The sequence below is a fragment of the Rhinopithecus roxellana genome, chromosome 10 (genome assembly GCF_007565055.1).
Source record: "Rhinopithecus roxellana isolate Shanxi Qingling chromosome 10, ASM756505v1, whole genome shotgun sequence".
Classification (NCBI taxonomy): domain Eukaryota; kingdom Metazoa; phylum Chordata; class Mammalia; order Primates; family Cercopithecidae; genus Rhinopithecus; species Rhinopithecus roxellana.
In genome coordinates, this window is record NC_044558.1 from 84,115,173 (window position 1) to 84,139,406 (window position 24,234).

General features: G+C 49.1%; 1 protein-coding gene and 1 pseudogene across 12 annotated transcripts in view; one reads left to right on the forward strand and one right to left on the reverse strand.

Moving 5' to 3' along the window:
- KDM2B (lysine demethylase 2B) overlaps nt 1-24,234 on the forward strand; it is a 159,031-nt gene that overhangs the window by 74,269 nt on the left and 60,528 nt on the right. For all 11 annotated transcript variants that reach the window (XM_030939005.1, XM_030938999.1, XM_030938998.1 and 8 more), the window contains 2 exons: nt 1,025-1,497; nt 16,794-16,880. In XM_030939005.1, the coding sequence (XP_030794865.1) occupies nt 1,025-1,497; nt 16,794-16,880 (560 nt within the window). The remainder of the gene's footprint in view (nt 1-1,024; nt 1,498-16,793; nt 16,881-24,234) is intronic.
- LOC115899966 lies at nt 19,336-19,833 on the reverse strand (annotated as a pseudogene). Its single transcript, XR_004059591.1, has one exon. The product of XR_004059591.1 is annotated as a 40S ribosomal protein S20 pseudogene (transcript).

The window sequence follows — 24,234 nt, forward strand, 5'->3', positions numbered from 1 at the left end:
GAACTGAGATCACACCACTACACTCCAGCCTGGGCGACAGAGTGAGACTCTGTCTCAAAAAAAAAAAAAAAAAAAAAGAAAGAAACCCATACCCTTTAGCTGTTGTCTCTATCTCCCCTCCTCGCTTCTTCCCCAGCCCTAGGCAACTCATCTACTTTCTGTCCCTATAGACGTCTCCTGCCCGGGACATTTCACATGAGTTGAATCATATAATAAATGCTCTCTTAGACTTGTTTTTATTTTATTTTAGTATTATTATTATTATTATTATTTGAGACAGGGCCTTGCTCTGTCGCCCAGGTTGGAGTGCAGTGGCGCATTCATGGCTCACTGCAGCCTCCACCTCCCAGGCTCGAGTGATCCTCCCATCTCAGCCTCCCAAGTAGCTGGGACTACAAGTGCACATCATCACACCCAGCTAATTTGTGTAGTTTTTGTAGAGATGGGGTTTCGCTATGTTTCTCAGGCTGGTCTCAAACTCCTGGGCTCAAGCAATCCACCCACCTAGGCCCCCCAGAGTTTAGGGATTACAGGTGTGAACCACTGCACCCAGGCTCGACTTATTTTTAGACATTAAAAAGTAAAGTGCCAGGTACCAGCCTGGGCAGTATAGTGAGACCTCATCTCTACAAATAAAGCTTAAAAAAAACTAGCTGAGTGTGGTGGGCGCCCCAGCAGGAGGATCACTTGAATCCGGGAGGCAGAGGTTGCAACTAGCTGAGATAGTGCCACTACAGTCCAGCCTGGGCGACTGAGTGAGACTGTCTTTATATAAATAAATAAAGTGTCAGTATTCAGAGAGGTGAGGCAACCCATGTGGGTGTACACAACCGGGAAGGAGCAGGGTAGGGATCTGAACCTGCGTCCAGCATGGCCTTTCCAGAGGCTGGAGGTACTGACCGTTAGGATTGTCAGAGAAGCTGGATCTGTGGAGTAAAGGGGACTTTTGGCGAGTGGAGGTTCCAAAGACCTTGGCAGGGAGTTAGGCATCATCTCTGTCTCTCTTGCGACCCTTCCCCCACAGATGCCCCGAGGAAGCCCAGCATAGACGGCTTCTCTTCGGATTCCTGGCTGGAGATGGAGGAGGAGGCCTGTGATCAGCAGCCTCAGGAGGAGGAGGAGAAGGACGAGGAGGGCGAGGGCAGGGACAGGGCACCCAAACCGCCCACCGATGGCTCCGCTTCACCCACCAGCATGCCTTCTGAGGACCAGGAGGCCCTCGGGAAGAAGCCCAAAGCACCTGCCCTGCGGTTCCTCAAAAGGACTTTGTCTAACGAGTCAGAGGAGAGCGTGAAGTCCACCACGTTGCCCGTAGACTACCCCAAGACCCCCACTGGCTCTCCCGCCACGGAGGTCTCTACTAAATGGACCCATCTCACCGAGTTTGAACTGAAGGGCCTGAAAGCTCTGGTGGAGAAACTGGAATCCCTCCCGGAGAACAAGAAGTGTGTTCCCGAGGGCATCGAGGACCCCCAGGCACTCCTGGAGGGTGTGAAGGTGGGCAGGAGTGGCATCTGGGGCTGGATGGCCGAGGAGGGCTGGGCAGGTCCTGTTCAGTGTGACAGGTGCAGCTCAGCTCATGGTGGCTCTGTGCAGATTGCTCTGAGCATTTGGGCGGGCGCCGGGAGAGGGCTTCTGGGGGCCTCAGTCCACAAAAGCCTATGTGGGGTGTCCAAGCAGAGGTGACCATTAAGAGCTGGAGAGGGTGGGTGTGGTGGCTCACACCTGTAATCCTAACACTTTGGGAGGCTGAAGTGGGCAGATCACTTGAAGTCAGGAGTTCAAGACCAGCCTGGCCAACATGGTGAAACCCTGTCTCTACTTAAAAAAAAAAAAAAAAGAAAACTTAGCCAGGCATGGTGGCACATGCCTGTAATCCCAGCTACTTGGGAGGCTGAGGCAGAAGAATTGCTTGAACCTGGGAGGTAGAGGTTGCAGTGAGCTGAGATTGTACCACTGCACTCCAGCCTGGGCAACAGAGCGAGACTGTGTCTCAAAAAAACAAAAGAGCTGTAGAGGACCCCATTTTGGAAGGTCACTCTGTGGCTGACGAGTTTTCTTCTCAGAACTTATTGGAAACCTGAGGCCCCACCAGCAGGTGTGACATGTGCGGCAGTTGCTATCACCGGGTCTGAGAGACAGACCCCTCCAGCCTTGTCAGGAAGCCTCGCTGTCCTGGGACAGCGTTCTTGGAGCATGCATCAGTTTCACATGAGCAGGCTGTGCATCCCCACAGTCCTTGACATGGCCAACTAATGCGGGCACTATGTAGCTGCGTGCGATTTGGAAGTCTTCATTATGATGTGCGTTTAATGGATGAGGAAGTAGGCTCAGAGAGGGTAAGGGGCATGCCTGAGGTTACAGAGCAGGTGGATGGTGGAGCTGGCATGAGGACTCGGGGGTGACTGCAGAGCTTCTGTGTGTCTGCCACTGCGTAGAACTGCCTCTTGTCTCAGCATTAGTCAGGCTTTTTGGTTGAGGCCTCAGAGGCATTTGGGCGTCCTTCTCCAATGTCTGATGCCCAAGGGAAGCCAGCTAGCTGTCTCCTGGGGTTGGAAACTGAATTTAAGTTTCTTCTTCAGTGACTGTGAAGTACTCAGGATTGGTAGTTCATTTGTTCATTGTATTCACTTAGGAACCCTTGTGTTGGGCCTGGGATATAGATATATTAAGATTCACTGGGTGCGGACCGGTCATGGTGGCTCAGGCCTGTAATCCCAGCACTTTGGGAGGCTGAGGCAGATGGATCATTTGAGGCCAGGAGTTTGAGCCCAGCCTGGCCAACATAGGGAGACCCCATCTCTACAAAAACTAAAAAATTTACCCAGGCATGGTGGCTTGTGCCTGTAGTCCAGCTACTCTGGAGGCTGAGGAGAGAGGATTGCTTGACTCCAGGAGGTCACTGCTGTAGGAAGCCATGGTCTCACCACTGCACTCCAGCCTGGACAACAGAGCAAGACCCTGCCTGAAAAAAACCCAAAACAACCATACTAATCTGAAGAAGAAATGTCTTTCCATGCTTTTGGAAAGCCTTTTTTACTTTATTTATTTATTTTTTTTACTATTGAGACAGACAGGGTGTTACTCTGTTGCACAGGCTGGAATGCAGTGACGCGAGTTTGGCTCGCTGCAGCCTCAACCTCTGAGGCTCAAGTGATCCTCCTGCCTCAGCCTCCTAAGTAGCTGGGACTACAGGTGCATGCCACCATGGTCAGCTAATTTTTTATTTTTTTGTAGAGATGGGGTCTCACCACATTGCCCAGGCTGGTCTCAAACTACTGGGCTCAAGTGATCCTCCCACTTCAGCTTCCGAAGGTGCTGGGATTACAGGCATGAGCCACTGTGCCTGGCCTAGCCTATTTTTGCCTTTAAAAGCATCTTTGTCTCTCTGATCTATTTCTGTGTGGTGTTGCTGGTTCTGGGAACAGATGTCGTCCTAGGGATGAAACTTGACTCCTCCTATCCCTCGCCTCTACCTACCTGATTGGCCTGAGGCTGGACTTACCCTAGACCCTTTGATGATGTAGAGGAGGCCTGAGGTAGGGGTTAGAAAAAATGCAAGCAGCCCAGACGTCGTCCTTCCTCACAGGGGAATCACTGGCAGCTCGTGATAATATGAAATGAGGCATCTCAATGACTTGGTGCTGTTGGGGGTGTTTTTCTAGTACAAACACATTGAAACCTTCCATCAACCCTTTGGAGTACTTTTTTTTTGAGACGGAGTCTTGCTCTGTTGCCCAAGCTGGAGTGCAGTGGCGCAATCTCTGCTCACTGCAACCTCTGCCTCCCGGGTTCAAGCGATTCTCCTGCCTCAGCCTCTCGAGTAGCTGGGATTACAGGTGCCTGCCACCATGCCTGGCTAATTTTTATATTTTTAGTAGAGACGGGGTTTCACCATGTTGGCCAGGCTGGTCTTGAACTCCTGACCTCATGATCTGCCCCCTCCTCAGCCTCCCAAAGTGTTGGGATTATAGGCGTGAGCCACCGTGCCCAGCCTTGTAGTACTTTGACTATCCCTATTTTACAGATAAGTAAATTGAGGTACAGAGAGGTTAAGTAACTTACTCTAGGGTCTGGTTGCTGTTCAGTGGGAGAGTCTACGCGCCACTCTTGGTGGCTGTAGAAAAAGTGATTTTCTTCTTCTCAAGAGGCAATCCCAAATTTAGGGAGAAGATATTGAGGTGATTGTGTGGGTTTTATTTACAAATCATGCAACCTGGGATGAAAGCTGCAAATCTGCAGCCCCTGGGCAAACCCAGCCTCCGGGCATTGCATCTGGCCTGCACAGGATTAAATGGATTTTTGTAATTAGTTCCCAACGTTAAACAAATCTGGAGCCTCTTATAAAATATCCTGGCTTGGCCAGGCATGGTGGCTCACGCCTGTAATTGCAGCACTTTGGCAGGCCAAGGTGGGCGGATCAGTTGAGGTCAGGAGTTTGAGACCAGCCTGGCCAACATGGTGAAACCCTGTCTCTACCAAAAAAATACAAAAATTAGCTGGGGTGTGGTGGCACACACCTGTAATCCCAGATACTAGGGAGGCTGGGGTGGGAGAATCACTTGAACCTAGGAGGCAGGGGTTGCAGTGAGCCGAGATTGCACCACTGCACTCCAGCCTGGGCAACACAGTGAGACTCTGTCTCTAAAGAAATAAATAAAAATGAAATATCCTAGGTCTCCTGGCTCATGTTCCTGAACAGCTACAATCAGCAGGAAGTAATTAGCAGCAGACCCCATATGCTCCAGTCCCTACCACTGAACTCCCCTCTGCCTCCCTGAGTGTCACTAGTTTTTCTTTTTTTTTCTTTTTTTTGAGACAGAGTCTTGCTCTGTCGCCCAGGCTGAAGTGCAGTGACGTGATCTCGGTTCACTGCAACCTCTGCCTCCTGGGTTCAAGGGATTGTCCTACCCCTGCCTCCTGAGTAGCTGGGGCCATAGGCATGCTACCATACCTGGCTAATTGTTCTGTAATTTTTGTAGAGATGGGGTCTCCCATGTTGCCCAGGCTGTCTTTTTCATATAACCTAGTCACTTAGCTCGTTTATTGAACTTACCTGTCTTTAGAGATGTTTAGTTGAGCCTTGTCTAATGAGGCTGTTTTCAGGCTGAAGAGCTTGTTAATTAGGTGGGCAGGCCTCCTGAGGGTCCCGTGAACACTGGGGCCGCTGCTAGTGTCTCTAAATGTTGTGTGGTCAGGTGCTTGCCGGGGGCCGTGGGTGCTGTCACCTCATCCAGAGCAGGAGAGTTTCTGATTGGTTTGACAGGCATCAGCCCTTCACTCTCCCTGGAGACCCAGAAAAGATTTTGAGGCCTAGTGCAGTGGCTTATACCTGTAATCTTAACATTTTAGAAGGCCGATCACATGAGCCCAGGACTTTGAGACCAGTCTGGGCAACATAGTGAGACCCCATCTGTACAAAAACAAAAGTTAGCCAGGTGTGGTGGTGCACGCCTGAGGCAGGAGGATCACTTGAGCCCAGGAGTTCCAGGCTGCAGTGAGCCGAGTGTGCCACTGCACTCCAGCCTGGGAGACAGAACAAGACCATGTCTCAAAAAAATAAAAAAACAAACAAACAAACCCGATTATGAACCCAGTACTGACTTTCAGGTTGGGAGTGCTGCCACAGAGGTGGCCACCTGTTCTCCCCAGCTGTACGCTCCGTTTCCTTGTTCTCGCTTTTCTGTTGTTGGGGGATTCTTTTGCTTTGGCCAAGAAATAAAAAACAGCTCAGGAATATGGGTCTGAGACAATTCAAAGCTGATGCCCAGCTCCCCCACTGCCATTGAGGGATTCATGTTTCTGGGCTGTGGTGGTTTCTGCTTGATGACTGACCTGCTAGGATCTTTGGCTTGTGTTCCAGGAAGAGGGACTCTCTCCTGGGACCTCAGAGGCTGCTGCTTGTGGTGGCTCAGGGTGACTAGTGCCCTTGTGATTGGAGTCAGCTCCCAGTTCAACTCCGTCCCTAGACGGCTAGGCTTTGGCTTATACTAAAAACCAGTTGTTCTTTCATTTGTGTGATTTTGTTGTTTTTACATTTTGAGACAGTCTTACTCTGTCACCAAAGCTAGAGTGCAGTGGCATGATCACAGCTCATTGCAGCCTCGACCTCCTGGGCTTAGATGGTCCTCCCACCTCAGCCTCTCCTGTATCTGGGACTATAGGTGTGCATGACCACGTCTGGCTAATTTTTATATTTTTTGTAGAGACGGAGGTCTCACTGTGTTGTCCAGTCTCATCTTGAACCCCTGGGCTCAGGTGGTTGGACAGCCTTGTGTGACGTATGTTTTAAATTGTGGTAAGACACACATTGCAAAACTTACCATTTTAACCATGTTAAAGTGTCCAAATCAGTGGCCTTAGGTACAGTCACAATTTTGGCTGTTTTTTTTTTGTTTGTTTTGTTTTGTTTTTCTTTTTTGAGACACAGCCTCACTCTGTTGCCCAGGCTGGAGTGCAGTGGTATGATCTCAGCTTACTGCAACCTCTGCCTCCTGGATTCAAATGATTCTCATGCCTCAGCCTCCCGAGTAGCTGGAATTACAGGCATGTGCCATCACACCTGGCTAATTTTTATATTTTTAGTAGAGATGGGGTTTCATTATATTGGCCACGCTGGTCTTCAACTCTTGGCCTCAGGTAATCATCTTGGCTTGGCCTCCCGAAGTGCTGGGATTGCAGGCATGAGCCACTGTGCCCGGCCAACAATTCTCAATCGTGTGCAACCACTACCACTATCTTATTCCAGAACCTTTTTATCACTGCAGACAATCCCGTACCTAAGAGCTGCCACGTCCCATACCCTCTTCACTGCGAATCTGCTTTCTGTCCTGTGGATTTACTTATTCTAGATATTTCATTGTAATGTAGGTTTTGGTTTGTTTTTGAGATGAGGGTGTTTTTTATTTCTTGGCCAAAGCAAAAGAATCCCCCAACAACAGAAAAGCGAGAACAAGGAAACGGAGCGTACAGCTGGGGAGAACAGGTGGCCACCTCTGTGGCAGCACTCCCAACCTGAAAGTCAGTACTGGGTTCAAAATCGGGTTTGTTTGTTTGTTTTTTTATTTTTTTGAGACAGGGTCTTGTTCTGTCACCGAGCCTGGAGTACAGTGGCACAGTCATAGCTTACTGCAGCTTCAACCCCCGAGGCTCAAGCAATCCTCCCATCTCAGCCTCCTAAGTAGCTGGGACTACAGGCATATGCCACTACTCCCAGCTAATTTTTTAATTATTTGTAGAGACTACATCTTGCTATGTTGCTTATGCCTATAATGCCAGCACTTTGGGAGACTGAGGCAGGAGGATTGGTTGAGCTCAGGAGTTTGAGACCGACTTTGGCAACATAACAAGATCCTATCTCTATAAAAAAATAAAAAATTAGCCAGGTATAGTGGCGTGCACCTCTACCTGGGAGACTGTATAGTCTTAGAGGGCTGAGGCAGGAGGATCATTTGAGCCCAGGAGGTGGAGGCTACAGTGAGCTGCGACAAATGAGAAATAAATATAGTCACTTACTGTGATGGAGGTGCCAAGATACTGGCCTGTATGAGATGGGAAGGACAAGAACTCAGGACGCAGGAGACCCTGGAGTTCAAGTTTGGTTTCTGCTCTGAGCTACTTGCTGTGTGGCCTCGGGCAAGCCAGTCCACTTTTCTGTTTACCTGTATGTAAAATGAGGATGTGCTTTGTCCTCCTGGGGACCAGATTCTGTGATTCTTTGGCCATTCTGAAACGCTTACCCTTCAGTGAAACTGCAGTGTCCTCACTGTGATAAGGGCATAACAGCGGAGACCTATGTCATTGAATTACTTTAAGGAACAATGAAGCCATGAACATAGGTTGCAGCCAAAGGTGAGTCAGACTGGCTTTGGCCAGCTACCCACACTTCCCCTGCCCTTTCTCTTTCCTTCCCCCTTCTCACCTCTCAGCAGCCCCCTCATACCCCCTCCAAGTTAAAGATTGCTGCTTAGGCTCGGCACAGTGACTCACATCTGTAGTCCCAGCCCTTTGGGAGGCCAAAGTGGGAGGGTGGCTGGAGCTCAGGAGTTTGAGGCCACCCTGGGCAACATAGTGAGACCCCGACTCTACAAAAACAAAACAAAACAAAAGGAACAAAAAATTAGCCAGGTGTAGTGGCATGCGCCTGTGGCCCCAGCTACTTGAAAGTCTGATGCAGGAGGATTTACTGAGCCTAGGAGTTTGAGGCTGCAGTGAGCTGTGATCACACTCCAGCCCTGGTGACAGAGTGAGACCCTGTCTCAGCTCACTGCAACCTTCACCTCCCAGGTTCAAGTGATTCTCCTGCCTCAGACTCCCAAGTAGCTGGGATTACAGGCATGCGCCACCACGCCCAGCTAATTCTTGTATTTTAGTAGAGGCAGGGTTTCGCCATGTTGGCCAGGCTAGTCTTGAACTCCTGGCCTCAAGCGATCTGCCTTTCTCGGCCTCCCAAAGTGCTGGGATTACAGGTGTGAACCACTGTGTGGCCAGGTGTTCTTTGAAGACCAAAAGTTCTGCATCAGACCGAAATCCCTGTGCCATCTGTTAACCAAGCTGAATGCTCTTGGGGAATGCAGTACTTGGAATACAGCGTCGTGGTCATGAGGACTCAGTGAGGTGACACCTTTAGCACAGGGCCTTTAATAACTCAGCAAACTAGAGCCAAAAATTTCAGACATCATAGAATGAAAACAGGCTGGTGCAGGGTCAAATGTGCCAGCCTGTGAAACCCATGACTGTGGAAGGTGTTCACAGCTTTTTTCTCTTGGGGTTGTCAGTTCCCACCTGGAACGCATCTGCTTGTTGACGCGGCCTCTCCTGGGTCTTACTGACTTGTGAACAGTGAGGTGAAAAGCCCAGATGACCAGCGTGGTTGGCTTTTAAAAATCATCACACTCTTGGCTAGGCACGGTGGCTCACGCCTATAATCTCAGCACTTTGGGAGGCCAGTGTGGGCGGATCAGGAGGTCAGAAGTTCAAGACCAGCCTGGTCAACATGGTGAAACCCCGTCTCTACTAAAAATATAAAAAAATTAGGTAGGCGTGGTGGTGCGCACCTGTTATCCCAGTTACTCTGGAGGCTGAGACAGGAGAATCACTTGAACCTGGGAGGCGGAGGTTGCAGTGAGCTGAGTTCGTGCCACTGCACTCCAGCCTGGGCGACAGAGCAAGACTCTGTCTCCAATAAATAAATAAATAAATAAAATAAAAAACCCAGTATGTTATTTAATAGTCCTGGGGGTCAGAAGTCAGAACTAAAAGAGTCAGCAGGGCTGTGCTTGCTCCAAAGTCTCTAGAAGAGAATCCTTCCGGGCCTCCTCCAGTTTCTGGCAGCTTCTGGTGTTCCCTGGCTGTGGCTGCATCACTCCAGTCTCTGCCTTCATTTTCTTGTGGATTTCTTCTTTGTGTCTCTGTCCAGATCTCTCTTATCATAAAGACACTAGACATTGGATTTAGGGTCTACCCTAAATTCAGGATTATTTCACCTTGAAAAAAAAATTTTTTTTTGAGACGGAATCTTGCTGTTGCCCAGGCTGGAGTTCAATGGTGTGATATCGCCTCACCACAACCCCTGTTTCCTGGGTTCAAGCAATTCTCCGGCCTCATCCTCCTGAGTAGCTGGGACTACGGGCATGTGCCACCATGCCTGGCTAACTTTCGTATTTTCAGTAGAGACAAACTCTCACCATGTTGGCCAGGCTGGTCTCGAACTCCTGGCCTCAAGTGATCCGCCCTCCTCGGCCTTCCAAAGTGCTGGGATTACAGGTGGGAGCCACGGTGCCCGACCTGAACACATATTTTTTGGGACACAATTCAAGCTACTTCAGCTGGGTTTTCACAGACGGTTGGGCTGAGATGGAGGGAGGGTACTTAAGAGACCCCAGGTACATTGGCGCCTGGCGGGTCTCTTTCCCCGTAGAAGGGGTCACCCCGAGGATGCTGGTTCCCCAGAGCAGGAGTTCCCCAAGCCGCACCTCCCTTGTCGGCCGTTGGATGGCGATTCTTCCCTAATGCCTGCCTTAATTTCACAGTGGGCTATTTTTAGTCACGGCATGGAGGGAGTTTGTGATTATTAAAGCCCCAGCCTAGGGAGCAGTGGGACCCGAATCCGTTGTTAACTAATTAAACTCTTTGAGACAAGTTGGCATAAGGGGCCGCCCAGGCCCAGCCATCCCTTATCTGTGGTTATCTCGTGAGGTCCAGTATGGGGCAGTTTCCAGCAGAAAGGGGCCCCAAGGCTTGATGTTTCTTTTTCTTTTCTTTTTTTTTTTTTTTTTTGAGACGGAGTCGTCTTGCTCTGTCGCCCAGGCTGGAGTGCAGTGGCCGGATCTCGGCTCACTGCGAGCTCCGCCTCCCGGGTTCCCGCCATTCTCCTGCCTCAGCCTCCCGAGTAGCTGGGACTGCAGGCGCCCGCCACCTCGCCCGGCTAGTTTTTTTTGTGTGTGTGTGTTTTTTTTTAGTAGAGACGGGGTTTCACCGGTTAGTCAGGATGGTCTCGATCTCCTGACCTCGTGATCCGCCCGTCTCGGCCTCTCAAAGTGCTGGGATTACAGGCTTGAGCCACCGCGTCCGGCCGGCTTGATCTTTCTCTTCCAAAGCCTGCCCTGGACTTTCGGAGGGGAGCGGCGTGTAGGGTGTAACCCTTAGGGGTCTGAGCTGGTGAGGGCACCCAGCCTTCCTTGTATCTGTGCTTCCGAGAGCCCCAGGGAGTGTATAAATTCAAGCAGGGCCTAGGGAAGCCAGTGACATGATTCCCTCCAGCACAACCTATTTCTCAGAGATGAAATCTCCAATTAGAATAATCTTCTTTTCCCGCAGCCTGTCATACACAAAATGAAAATTCTTCCCTGAGGGACAGAGCCCAGGGCGCCCCCTGGTGGCCGCAGGGGTCCACACACAGAGGGAAACGGGAGGTATGAGTGTGAGATCCTGGGCTCAGGGCACTTGGGGAAAATTCTTTTTATTTTTAATTATTATTAAGTAATTAATTATTGTTTTTTTGAGTTGGAGTCTCATTCTGTCACCCAGGCCAGAGTGCAGTGGTGCGATCTTGGCTCATTGTAACTTCTGCCTCCTGGGTTCAAGTGATTCTCCTGCCTCAGTCTCCCGAGCAGCTGAGACCACAGACATGTGCTACCACGCCTGGCTAATTTTTTTGTACTTTTAATAGAGACGGGGTTTCATCATGTTGGCCAGGCTGGTCTCGAACTCCTGACCTCAGGTGATTTGCCCACCTTGACCTCTCAAAGTGCTGGGATTACAGGCGTGAGGCACCGCACGTGGCCATTATTATTATTTAGAGACGGAATCTCCCTCTTTCTTCCAGGTTGGAGTGTAGTTGTGTGATCATAGCTCACTGCAGCCTCAAACTCCTGGGCTCAAGCAATCCTCCCACCTCAATCTCCCCAAGAAGCTAGGACTACAGGTACATACTACCATGCCCAGCTACGTTTTAAAGTTTTTTTGTAGAGATGGGGTCTTGCTATGTTGCCCAGGCTTACAAATAAGAATTGTAATTTTAAAAAGTATTGGCAGGGCACAGTGGCTCACGAGTGTAATCCCAGCACTTTGGGAGGCCGAGGTAGGTGGATCGCCTGAGGTCAGGAGTTCAAGACCAGCCTGGCCAACATGGTGAAACCTGTCTCTACTGGAAAAAAAAAAAAAAAAAAAAAAACCCAACAAAAATTAGCTGGGCATGGTGGTGTGTGCCTGTAATCCCAGCTTCCCAGGAGGCTGAGGCAGGGAATCGGTGGAACTGGGGAGGCAGAGGTTGCAGTGAGCCAAGATCACGCCACTGCACTCTAGCCCGGGCAACAGAGCAAGACTCTGTCTCAAAAAAAAAAAATTATCGACTGGGTGTGGTGGCTCACACACCTGTAATCGCAGCACTTTAGGAGTCCAGAGGATCAGCTGACCGCAGGAATTTGAGACCAGCCTGGGCAACATAGCAAGAACCTATCTCTACTAAAAAATTAAAAAATTAGTTGGGCATGGTGGTGCTTTCTTGTCCCAGCTACTTGGGAGGCTGAGGTGGGAGAATTGCTCGAGCCCAGGAGTTCGAGGCTGTGGTGAGCTGTGATCACGCTGCAGCACTCAAGCCTGGGCAACTCTCTGTTTTTTTGAAACAGAGTCTTTAAAATATATTATTTATTGTTATTAATTTATTAATTATGTCTAGTACTTAGAACTGCAGTAATAACTTTTTATAACTAATCTCTCTCTAAAGAGGCCTCTACCTCAGGGCTTGTGAGTTAGAATCCAATCTGATATTGAGGTGACAAGAAATGGTAAGACATTTAAGAAGGAAACTCAAAACAAAGGGGGGTGGGCATTACTTTCAGTCATATGCAGAGCCATGTTTGCGAGTTGGTGGTCCATGGGCCAAACCAGCACACGGATGTGTCACTCACAGTGGGTTTTTTTTTTAAGTTTTAGTTAGTTGCTAACATTTAAAAATGCAGAGATTTCAAATAAAACTCTGCATCTTTGATATCTTCTGAAAAAGTAAAGATCTAGTGGGCCTTTCATGCCCATAGGAGGTAAGCTGGAGATGGGTAGCATTCCCCCTTTTTAAATGGGCCATGTGTTCTCTAGTTTGTCACAGACCTCACCATTCCCTATTGTCCCAGTCTGGTTACATCTTGAATTTGTTACCCAATCCTAAAGTTTGGGATTGGAGTAAGTGGCTGAAATGCCCTGTGGAAATGACGGTCTTCTCCCCCAGCCATTTGGGACCCACATGCAAGGGGAAATGGGAAGTCTCTGGCTCAACCTGGAGCATATTTCTGGAAAGCTTGTTTGTTCTTACTGATTTTTTAGAGAGAGGAAAACATTTATTTATTTATTTTGAGACAAAGTCTCACTCTGTTTCTCAGATTGGAGTGCAGTGGCACGGTCTCGGCCCACTACGACCTCCGCCTCTTGGATTCAAGTGATCCTCCTGCCTCAGCCTCCCAGGTAGCTGGGACCACAGGCACACACCACCACATCTAGCTAATTTTTGTAGTTTTAATAGTGATGGGGTGTCTCCGTGTTGCTCAGGCTGGTCTAACTCCTGGCCTCAAGTGATCCACCTGCCTTGGCCTCCCGAAGTGCTGAGATTACAGGCCTGAGCCACTGCACCTGGCTGGAAACATTATTATTAGAAAAAATCAGCACTGATGCTTGTGGAAGAGGGTGCAAAATTCCTATGGATTATTTTTTATTTTCATTTTTATTTTTTTTGAGACGGAGTCTTGCTTTGTTGCCCAGTCTGGAATGCAAAGGCATGATCTCAGCTCACCACAACCTCCACCTCCCGGGTTCAAGCGATTCTTATGCCTCAGCCTTCCAAGTAGCTGGGATTACAGGCATGTGCCACCACGCCAGGCTGATTTTGTACTTTTAGTAGAGACAGGGTTTCTCCATCTTGGTGAGGCTGGTCTCAAACTCCTGATCTCAGGTGATCCGCCTGCGTCGGCCTCCCAAAGTGCTGGGATTACAGGCTTGAGCCACTGCACCTGGCCTCATATGGATTATTAAAAGAAATAATGAAATGAGAATCCTTTGCCCTAGTACCCCCTCCTATTCTATTCCATTCCATTCCATTCTGTATTTTATTTTATTTTTTGAGATAGAGTCTCACTCTATTGCCCAGGTTGGAGTGCAGTGGCATGATCTCGGCTCATTGCAACCTCTGCCTCCCGGGTTCAAGCGATTCTTCTGCTTCAGCCTCCTGAGTAGCTGGGATTACAGGCACCCGCCACTACTCCTGGCTAATTTCTGTAATTTTAGTAGACACGGGGTTTCACCATATTGGCCAGGCTGGTCTTGAACTTCTGACCTCGTGATCCACCCACCTTGGCCTCCCAAAGTGCTGGGATTACAGGTGTGAGCCACCGTGCCCGGCCTATTATTTTTCAAAAATGCGAGGCTGAGCACAGTGGTTCATGCCTGTAATCCCATCATTTTGGGAGGCTGAGGTGGGCTGACTGCTTGAGGTCAAGAGTTTGAGATCAACCCAGGCCACATGGCAAGATCCCATCTCTACAAAAAATTACCTGGACATGGTGGTGGGCACCTGTAGTCCCAGCTACTTGGGAGGCTGAGGTGGAAGGGTCACTTGAGTTGTGTTGTCGCCCAGCCTGGGCGACAGAGCAAGACCCTGCTTCAAAATGGATGTAAATATATTTTTAATAGACTATTTTTAAGTGTAGTTTTAGATTTACAAAATTCAGCAGATAGTACAGAGAATTCCCATACATACTCCCATGCCTAGTCTTCCCCTGGTATTAACATCTTATATTAGTATAGTGTGTTTGTGACAATTAATAAACCAATATTGATAACATGCATTAGAACTAAAGACCGTATTCAGAGTTAGACATGTTATTACTTGTCTTTTTTTCTGTTCTAGGATCCCACCCAAGGTACAATATTACATTTAGTCTCATCAGTCTTCTCTTAGCTGCCATAGTTTCTTAGACTTTACTTGTTTTGATGACCTTGACGGTTTTGAGGAGATCTGTTCAGGCACTTTGTAGACTGTCCCTCTTTTGGCATTTGTGGCTTTATTTGATAAACACTCTGGGGCCAGGTGCGGTGGCTCACGCCTGTAATCCCAGCACTTTGGGAGGCCGAGGTGGGCGGATCACTTGAGGCTAGGAGTTTGGGACCAGCCTGGCCAACGTGGTGAAAACCTGTCTCTACTAAAATTAACAAAAATTAGCCAGGGGTGGTGGTGCATGCCTGTAATTCTAGCTACTTGGGAGGCTGAGACAGGAGACTCCCTTGAACCTGGGAGGCAGAGATTGTAGTGAACCAAGATTGTGCCACTGCACTCCAGCCTGGGTGACAGAGTAACACTCTATCTCAAAAAAAACTTTGTTTATTGGAAACTTACTCTAGGTTAGTCATTATGTGAGGCTTTGGGGATACAGCAGTGAATAAAGACATTTTATAAATAGTGTTTACAAATCATTGACATTGACTATGGGACTTGGGGGAAGCTCTGTGTTCCCGCGGCTGGGATATGAACCCTTGTTCATTTGTTCATATTGAAGCCAGGGGTTCAAATAATCTTCACCCTCGTTTGTCTCCTGAGCACTTCTGCTCTTCCTGCTAAGTGCTTTTGTATGATTTACTCTGTTCTTAAATGTCCTGAAAAAATGTTTTTATACAATTCAGCAATCCATGGTCCAGGATCAGAATGGCCCAGTGATAGGTCCGTGTGTATTTAAACACATTTTTTTGGTGGGGTGCTGTGGATGTGTGGATGTAGCTAGAGAAAATCCTGTGTGGGTGGTCATGGGGCAGAAAGTCTGGTGCCAGAGAGTGGGGTTCCGGGGGTCTGTCTTCATAGTCTGGGGCAGCACTAAAGTCCTGTGAGCCTTTCTGAGCCTCAGTAACCTCCCCTATGGTGGCTGTTAGATAATTCACCTGGGTAGCCTCTTATACCTGGATGAGGTTCTAAAGTCCAGCCACACAAGGCCAAAGTCTGGTAGCGTGAGAATTCCCTTTGAAGAACCTTCGAACTACTCATGAGGGTGAACACAGTGCGCCTCGTGGGAGATCGCCATGCAACCTGCCAGTCCGTCCAACGCAGCCCATTTTTCTGCCACCATTTGGCCACATGACTCCATCCTCAGTCAGACCAGATCAAGCATCTTCTTGTATTTAGGGCCCATGTTGCAAAAAACATTTACACATTGTCACACAGCATGGTTAGCGTACATGTAGCAAGCTGACTAAAGGATGGAGTCATGGCTCTGTGAAGGCATCAAGGTCTGGCAGTTGGTTTTGTTTGCTTCTCTGAGTATGTAGTTAAATTTGTGAACATTAGAGGATCTGTAGTGCCACTGCCCAGCCCTTCCAGAGTACTTGGTAGGAATTAAATGAGGTGCAGTGGGTTACCCCTGTAATCCCAGCATTTTGGTAGGCTGAGGAAGGAGGATTCCTCGAGGCCAGAAGTTTGGGCAACATGGCATATACCCTGTCTCCACAAAAAATTTTTAAAACTTATGGCTGGGCGCAGTGGCTCACGCCTGTAATCCCAGCACTTTGGGAGGCCAAGGCAGGTGGGTTACTTGAGGTCAGGAGTTGGAGACCAACCTGGCCAACATGGCAAAATCCCATCTCTACTAAAAATACAAAAATTAGTGCGGTGTGGTGGCACACACCTGCATTCACAGCTACTCAGGAGGCTGGGGCAGGGAAATCGCTTGAACCCAGGAGGCAGAAGTTGCTTGAGCCAATATTGCGCCATTGCACTCCAGCCTGGGCGACAGAATAAGACTTTGTCTCAAAAGAAAAAAAAAATTTAGCCAGGGAGGGTGCCATGCGCCTGTGGTCTCAGCTACTCAGGAGGCTGAGGCATGAGGATCACTTGAGCCAGGTGGTCAAGGATGTAGTGAACTATGATTGTACCACTGCACTCCAGCCTGGGTGACAGCAAGATTCTGTCTCAAAAAAAAGAAAAGAAAAAAAAAAGTTTGCGTGTGAGTCACTGACACTCTGGACAAGCGCTAGCTATCATAACTGTGATCATGGGTGATACATACGTGGAAGTCACAGGGAGGTGTGTGATTTGCTTTGTTAAAAAAAATCTGTAGAGGGCAGAAGGGGAACATTGTATGTTTTGTGGGCCCCAGGGGACCCTAGTGACTTGGTTTCTACTGAGTGTGGGTGGTGGTGGAGTCATGGGCAGGCGTTGACTTTGTGGAGTGCGATCCTTGCTGGACTATATCTGCTGTTCAGCCCCTGTCAGAGACCTCCCCTTCCCCCTGGGCTAATATGGATGCTTTGTTTGGCCACAGAACGTCCTGAAGGAGCACGCGGACGATGACCCTAGTCTGGCCATCACTGGGGTCCCTGTGGTGACTTGGCCAAAGAAGACTCCAAAGGTAAGACGCAGCCTGCCTGCAGTGGGCGGCCGCTTCCCACTTCCTTCCCACCTCCTTGTAGGGTGAACAACAGCGGCTTTTTCGGTGGCTCTGGGGCCTCCTGAGATGAAGGCACCCCAGTGACGAAGAAGGATTTTGGTGATTTGTTCTGTTTTTGTTTTTGAAACGGGGCTGCTTTACCTAGCTGTGGGAACTGCGAACAGTGCCGCCTGGTGGTCACTTGGAAAACTGGGGGGGCGCTCATGCCTCACCTTTCCCTGTGGTTAGGTGGATTTTCTGCCTCTCCTTCCCTCACTCCCTTGCTTCTTCCCTTCCTTTTTCCTTTTCCTTTAGCTGCTTCATGGGCTGTCTTTTCCTCTTTTGAAAGGAACTTTTTCTCAGCGTGTAAAACTGATTGATGCTCAACATACAAATGTGTAATCGGTCGAGGGCGGTGGCTCACGCCCGTAATCTCAGCACTTTGGGAGGTGGAGGTGGGTGGATCACCTGAGGTCAGGAGTTCGAGACCAGCCTGACCAACATGGCACAACCCCATCTCCACTAAAAATACAAAAAAATGCAAGCATGGTAGTGCAAGCATGGTAGTGCACGCATGTGGTCCCAGCTACTTGGGAGGCTGAGGCAGGAGAATCGCTTGAACCTGGGAGGTGGAGGTTGCAGTGATCAGAGATTGCACCACTGCACTCCAGTCTGGGCTACAAAGTGAGACTCTATCCAAAAATAATAATAAAAATAAATAAATAAATGAAATGAAATAAAAATGTCTAATCAAACGGGAAAGGACCAGGTCACGAAGAAGAGGAATAATGGCTGTATTGTTGAAGACTTCGTAGGAGCAGTTGGCTGTTGTCTGGACCTCCACAGCCCTTATCTTATTTATGCTTCAGCAACTCTGTGGCGTAGACAGTTGTGACTCATTTTACAGATGAGGAAACTGAGGCTTCAAAAGGTCAAGTCACTCGTTAGGACAGCCAAGTACACAAAGATCGGTCGGTTTGGCAGCAGAGGCCAAATTTTCAACCAGTGCTCACCTCAAAGTCCGCCATCCAGAGAAAACAGTTTTGGTGAGCACCCTTCCAAAGGCGGTCCTAGGTGGGATACATATGTATCAGGTCATCTCTCTACCATCCATCTGCCTCCAGGCAGCTTCACCACTTCCTTGGACAAGTTACATACTGTCCTGAGCCTTACTGTCCTTGTTTATAAAAATGGGTTATACCAAGACTTTCTTCAGTGGTTGCCAGAACTAAGTGACATAAGGCATGCAAAACCCTTCAGACAAGGGCTGTCTTGAGGTTAGCACGCTCTAAATATTTGTGACTTCAGTAGCCCCAAGAGGTATTTTGTTAATTTCTGATTTTTTTTTTTTTTTGGCTATTATAAAAAACACTGAAGCCAGACATGGTGGCTTATGCCTGTTGTTCCAGCTACTCCAGAAGCTGAGCGGGGAGGATCACCTGAACCCAGGAGTTCAAGATCAACCTGGGTAACATAAGGAGACCTCATCTCTACCAAAAAAAAAAAAAAAAAAAAAAAAGCCAGGCATGATAGTGCATGCCTGTAGTCCCAGCTCTTTGGGAAGCTTAAGCAGGAGGATCGCTTGAGCCCAGGAGCTTGAGGCTGCAGTGAGCTGTGATTACACCACTGCACTCCAGTCTGGGCAATAGAATGAGACCCTGTCTCAAAAAAAAAAAAAAAAGAGAAGGAAAGAAAAAAAGTATACTATAACAGATTCAAACACTTTTTTTTCTTTTTTTTTTTTTTTTTGAGACGGAGTTTTGCTCTTGTCGCCCAGGCTGGAGTGCAGTGGCGTGATCTCGCCTCACCACAACCTCCGCCTCCCGGGTTCAAACGATTTTCCTGCCTCAGTCTCCCAAGTAGCTGGGATTACAGGCACCTGCCACCATGCCCGACTGATTTTTTGTATTTTTAGTAAAGACAGGGTTTCACCATGTTGGGCAGGCTGGTCAGTTTCAAACACTTATTATAGGCCTGGTGCAGTGGCTCTCACCTGTAATCCCAGCACTTTGAGACGCCAAGGTGGGCAGATCACCTGAGGTCAGGAATTGCAGACCAGCCTGGCCAACGTGGTGAAACCCCGTCTCTACTAAAAATACAAAAATTAACTGGGCATGGTAACACGTGCCTGTAATCCCAGCTACTCAGGAGGCTGAGGCAAGAGAATCGCTTGAACCTGGGAGGTGGAGGTTGCAGTGAGCTGAGATGGCACCACTGCACATCAGCCTGGGGATGCACTATAGTTTTATTTGCTAAATCTGGCAACTCTAATTGAAATGACTATATTTTTGATATATTGTTGAAACAAAATGGATTATTCAGATTAATTTCACTGTTTTTACCTTTTCACATGTGGCAACAAAAAAACTCAAAAGTACCTATGTGGCTTACCTTCTATTTCATTCATTCATTCATTCGTTTATTTAGAGTCTTTTTTTTTTTTTAACTGGTAATCAATTTATTAAAATAGTTGACTTAAGCATCTGCAATGGTGACTTCCACCTCAACTCCTGGCTCAATACTGATGGAAGTCATGTGCTTAACAATCTCAGAAGGACTGTGCAAGTCAATGAGTCGCTTGTGGATTCTCATCTGGAAACGATCCCATGTCTTAGAACCTTCACCACAAGGAGTTTTTCTTGTAGTGATTCTCAAAGTCTTGGTAGGCATTCGAACTGGTCCTTTCACTTTCAGGTTCTTTTCCTTCGCGCTTCTGATCAAGTCAGCACATACCTTTTCCAGGGATTTAACGTTGCGGCTCGTTAGGGTGATTCGAATTTGGTGAATTGCCACCTCCGGCTCCACGGGTGTTTTTCCGGTATCCTTAAAAGCCATGGCTGCTGCGCGGCTTCCTGACCGACTTGTTCCTCGGAGAGAGCGAACAGCGGTGAGTCAGGAGCAGGAGCCTGCGAACCAAAGATCCGCAAGTCCTACAACCGCGTCTTCCTCGAAAAGCTTATTTAGAGTCTTTTTTTTTTTTTTTTTTTGAGACGGAGTCTCGCTCTGTCGCCCGAGCTGGAGTGCAGTGGCCGGATCTCAGCGCACTGCAAGCTCCGCCTCCCGGGTTCACGCCATTCTCCTGCCTCAGCCTCCCGAGTAGCTGGGAATACAGACGCCCGCCACCTCGCCCAGCTAGTTTTTTGTATTTTTTAGTAGAGACGGGGTTTCACCGCCAGGATGGTCTCGATCTCCTGACCTCGTGATCCGCCCGTCTCGGCCTCCCAAAGTGCTGGGATTACGGGCTTGAGCCACCGCACCCGGCCTTGTTTAGAGTCTTAACTCTGTTGCCCAGGCTGGAATGCAGTGGTGCAATCATAGGTCACTGCAACCTCTGCCTCCCTGGATCAAGCGATCCTCCCACCTCAGCCTCCCGAGTAGCTGGGACCACAGGCATGCGCCGTCACGCCTGGCTACTTTTTTATATTTTTGGTAGAGAGGGGGTTTTGCCATGTTGCCAAGGCTGAACTCCTGAGCTCAAGCAAGCCGCCTGCCTCGGTCTCCCAAAGTGTTGTGATTACAGGCGTGAGCCACAGTGCCTGGCTTACCGTACGTTCTTTTGTTGTTTCTATCCAGCAGTGCTCTTCTGCATAATTCTTTGATTATCTTCTTCAGGTGTACTTTTTTTTTTTTTTCTTTGAGATGGAGTCTTGCTCTTGTCACCCAGGCTGGCGTGCAGTGGCGCAATCTCGGCTCACTGCAACCTCCGCTTCCTGGGTTCAAGTGATTCTCTTGCCTCAGCCTCCCGAATAGCTGGGATTACAGGCGCCCACCACCACGCCCGGCAAATTTGCATTTTTAGTAGAGATGGGATTTCATCATGTTGGCCAGGCTGATCTCGCACTCCTGACCTTAGGTGATGTGCCCACTTCGGCCTCCCAAAGTGCTGGGATTACAGGCGTGAGCCACCATCCCCAGTCATAAATAAATATTTTAAAAATAAGGAAGTAAATAACTTCAGAGCCACAAACTGGTATGAAGCAGAAGAGGAATGAATACCCTGGGCCCAGCACTGAGCCCTGAAAATAAAGGACCCCCAGGCCAGCTGGAACTCCTGGGCACTCCCCAGTATATGCAGCAGCTTCCAGACGCAGTTTGTCTATTCGACTTGACCCCTCCCATGAGGCTGGGAGATGGAGGATGTTATTGCCTTGGTGCAGTTGAGGAAGCAGACAGCTTGGAGAGGTGCAGCAGTGACCCTCGGGCCACTTCCTTAGGAGAAGGAAGGCGTTGGACCCCAGATGTGCAGGTTTCTGTCACTGCACGGTGAGGAACCAGTGACATGTGGCAGGGAGAGGGGGGAGGGAGGCCCCTGCTATGTTTATGCATTTCCTGGCTGGTGGGGTTAAAAAGTTAACAGGAAAGGAAGAAATAACTAAACGACTGACTGCCTGGGCCGCCCGGGGTCTCTGGGTTCCCAGGTTGCAGCTTCCTCCCATTGGATGCAGGTTGGGGTGAAAGATCACGGGTGCTCACTGAGGCCCTCAGGATGCCAGGTAGGGAGTGGTATTTGATCTGGGTCGGGTTACCTAACAAGTAATTAACGCTAAGTGACGATTAGCAAGAAATGCTTTGATCTCCCACCTTGCCTCCAGGAGAACAAAGCCCTTTTCTGGAACTGATTAGGTGCTGTGAGGTCATTTCTGATGCGGTGTCCTTCATATCCAAGATGCTACTGAGCCACCATCCATCACCATCCACCTGATTGGCTGTTTCCACAAGTGGTGTTGGATTTGTTTTGATCTGTCTACACTCTGGCTGCTTCCTTTTATGACCAAGGGGCAGGATTGGTGGGGGCCCGTCTGTGACCTTACAGGCTGGGCGAGGGAATGGAGCTTATTTGAGGCCTGGCCTCTGACCTCGGCCTTATTAGTGAGCTGACCCCTGGCTCAGCTGCCAGACATGGCTACTGGCTGGCTTGCTGGTTTATTCCCAAAGGAGGAAACTGAGGAAGGACGGGGGACCCAGCCACAACTGCCTCTGGCTAGCAAGCCAGCCTGTGGACGCTGCCAGCTTCTTCATTCACTATCTCTAGTGGCCAAACCAGGCTGCCACTTGAATTTCAATTACTGGCAATTTTTCTGGAGTATGGGAGCAGAGGGGCTGGAGTGTGGAGGACAAGCACCCTGATGGGGGCATGGAGACAGTCCTCGTCAGTAGCTGTTGGATCAGCTTCCTTACAGGGACATTTTGGGGCCACACAGGAACCACAAGAGGAAGCAACACACCCTCGATGACTTGTGACCTTTGCTTCTGCTTTGTCTCCCTCCCCTTTCCTCCGAAGTTGGTCCCTTTGATCCCAGAGGCCTGCTCCGTCTGGGGTCCCTCGGGAGTGACGCACAGCCTTTCCCTGAAGGGGAGGCACGTGATTCAGTGAGAGTCCCCGAGTGCTTCCGGCAGGTCCCTGCCCCGCTCTCAGCCCTGTCGGCCCGCAGTCACGAAGCTGATGCTGTACAGTTGAGGTGGAGGGGGCCGGCAATAATGGCTGCCCTGTATTGCCAACTACTCAGGGTCCTGTAATTTCTCAGGAAGGCCATGTGCTGTAATGAGGACCAGTCCCCAGGCTGGTGGCATCAGCTTCACCTGGAGGACTTGTGAAAAAATACAGCTTCCTGGCCCCCACCCTTGATGTAGCCATTCAGTAGGCTTGGGGTGGGCCTGGGGATCTGCACTTTCTAAAAGCTGCTCGGGGCCAGGTATGGTGGCTCACGCCTATAATGCCAGCACTTTGGGAGGCCGAGGCAGGTGGATCACTTGAGGCCAGGAGTTCGAGACCAGCCTCACTAACATGGTAAAACCCCATCTCTACTAAAAATACAAAGATTAGCCAGGTATGGTGGCAGGCGCCTGTAGTCCGAGATACTCGGGAGGCTAAGGCAGGAAAGTCACTTGAACTTGGAAGGCGGAGGTTACAGTAAGCTGAGATTGCACCACTCCATTGCAGCCTGGGTGACAGAGTGAGTCTTGGTCTCATTAAAAAATAAAAGCTTCTCGGGGTGGGCACGGTGGCTCATGCCTGTAATGCCTGTAATCTCAGCACTTTGGGAGGCTCAGGCTGGAGGATCACTTAAGCCCAGGAGTTGGAGGCTGCAGTGACCTATGATCACTCCACTGCACCCCAGCCTGGGTGACAGAGTATGATCCTGTCTCAAAAATAAATAAATAAATAAATAAATAAATAAATAAATAAATAAATAAACAAACAAACAAAAAAAAAACCCGGCTGCCTGCGGTGGCTCATGCCTGTAATCCGAGCCCTTTGGGAGGCCGAGTTGGGCGGATCACTTGAGGGCAGGAGTTTAAGACCAGCCTGGCCAACATGGTGAAACCCCACTCTACTAAAAATACAAGACAAAAAGCCAGGTGTGGTGGCTCATGCCCATATCCCAGCACTTTGGGAGCCTGAGGCAGGCGGATCACCTGAGGTTGGGAGTTCGAGACCAGCCTGATCAATATGGAGAAACCCTGTCTCTACTAAAAAAATACACAATTACCCGGGCGTGGTGGTATATGCCTGTAATCCCAACTACTTGAGAGGCTGAGGCAGGAGAATCACTTGAACCCAGGAGGCAGAGGTTGTGGTGAGCTGAGATCACGCCACTGCCCTCCAGTCTGGGTGACAGAGCAAGACTCCATCTCGGGAAAAAAACAAAAAACAAAACAAAACAAACCAATACATAAATAAAAAGGAATACATAAAAGCTTCCCAGGTCATTCTCTGTACTGCTCGGATGCATTTTTGGGGTCAGATGCACCTGTGGGTGGACTCCTTCCTTCGCCACTGACTAGCTGTGTGGTCTTGAGCAAGTCTCAGCCTCAGTTTACTCATCTGTGAAAGGGGCTAACAGCACCTTTCTTGTGGGGCTGTGGTGAGATGATGTCTGTAAAATGCCTTTGGAGTGGGCCATCAATCAGTGGTTGCTATTCTAGTTTTTTGGAATTATGGTTTAAAAGTAACCCTGAATCTGCCCACCCAGAAGGCTTTTGATGTTCTTGATAGAAACTGAGGACACAAGAGGAGGAGCAGGGACCAGGGGAGGGGGCTGAATGGTTTAGAGGCATTTCCCATCCCAAAATTATTATTTGCTTGTGCAAAACTTAATCTCAAGCAAGGGCCTGAATGACTTAATTTCTTTGCAGTAGTTATGGCCGTGCTGAAATGGGCTGGCATTTCCTGGGGGTTTGAGGGTGGGAACTGGTTTAAGAAGCTGCTTTATCTAGGCATGCCAAGGCTGAAGCGGGCGGATCAGTTGAGGTCAGGAGTTCAAGACTAGTCTGACCAACATGTTGAAACCCCGTCTCTACTGAAAATACAAAAAATTAGCCGGGCGTGGTGGCG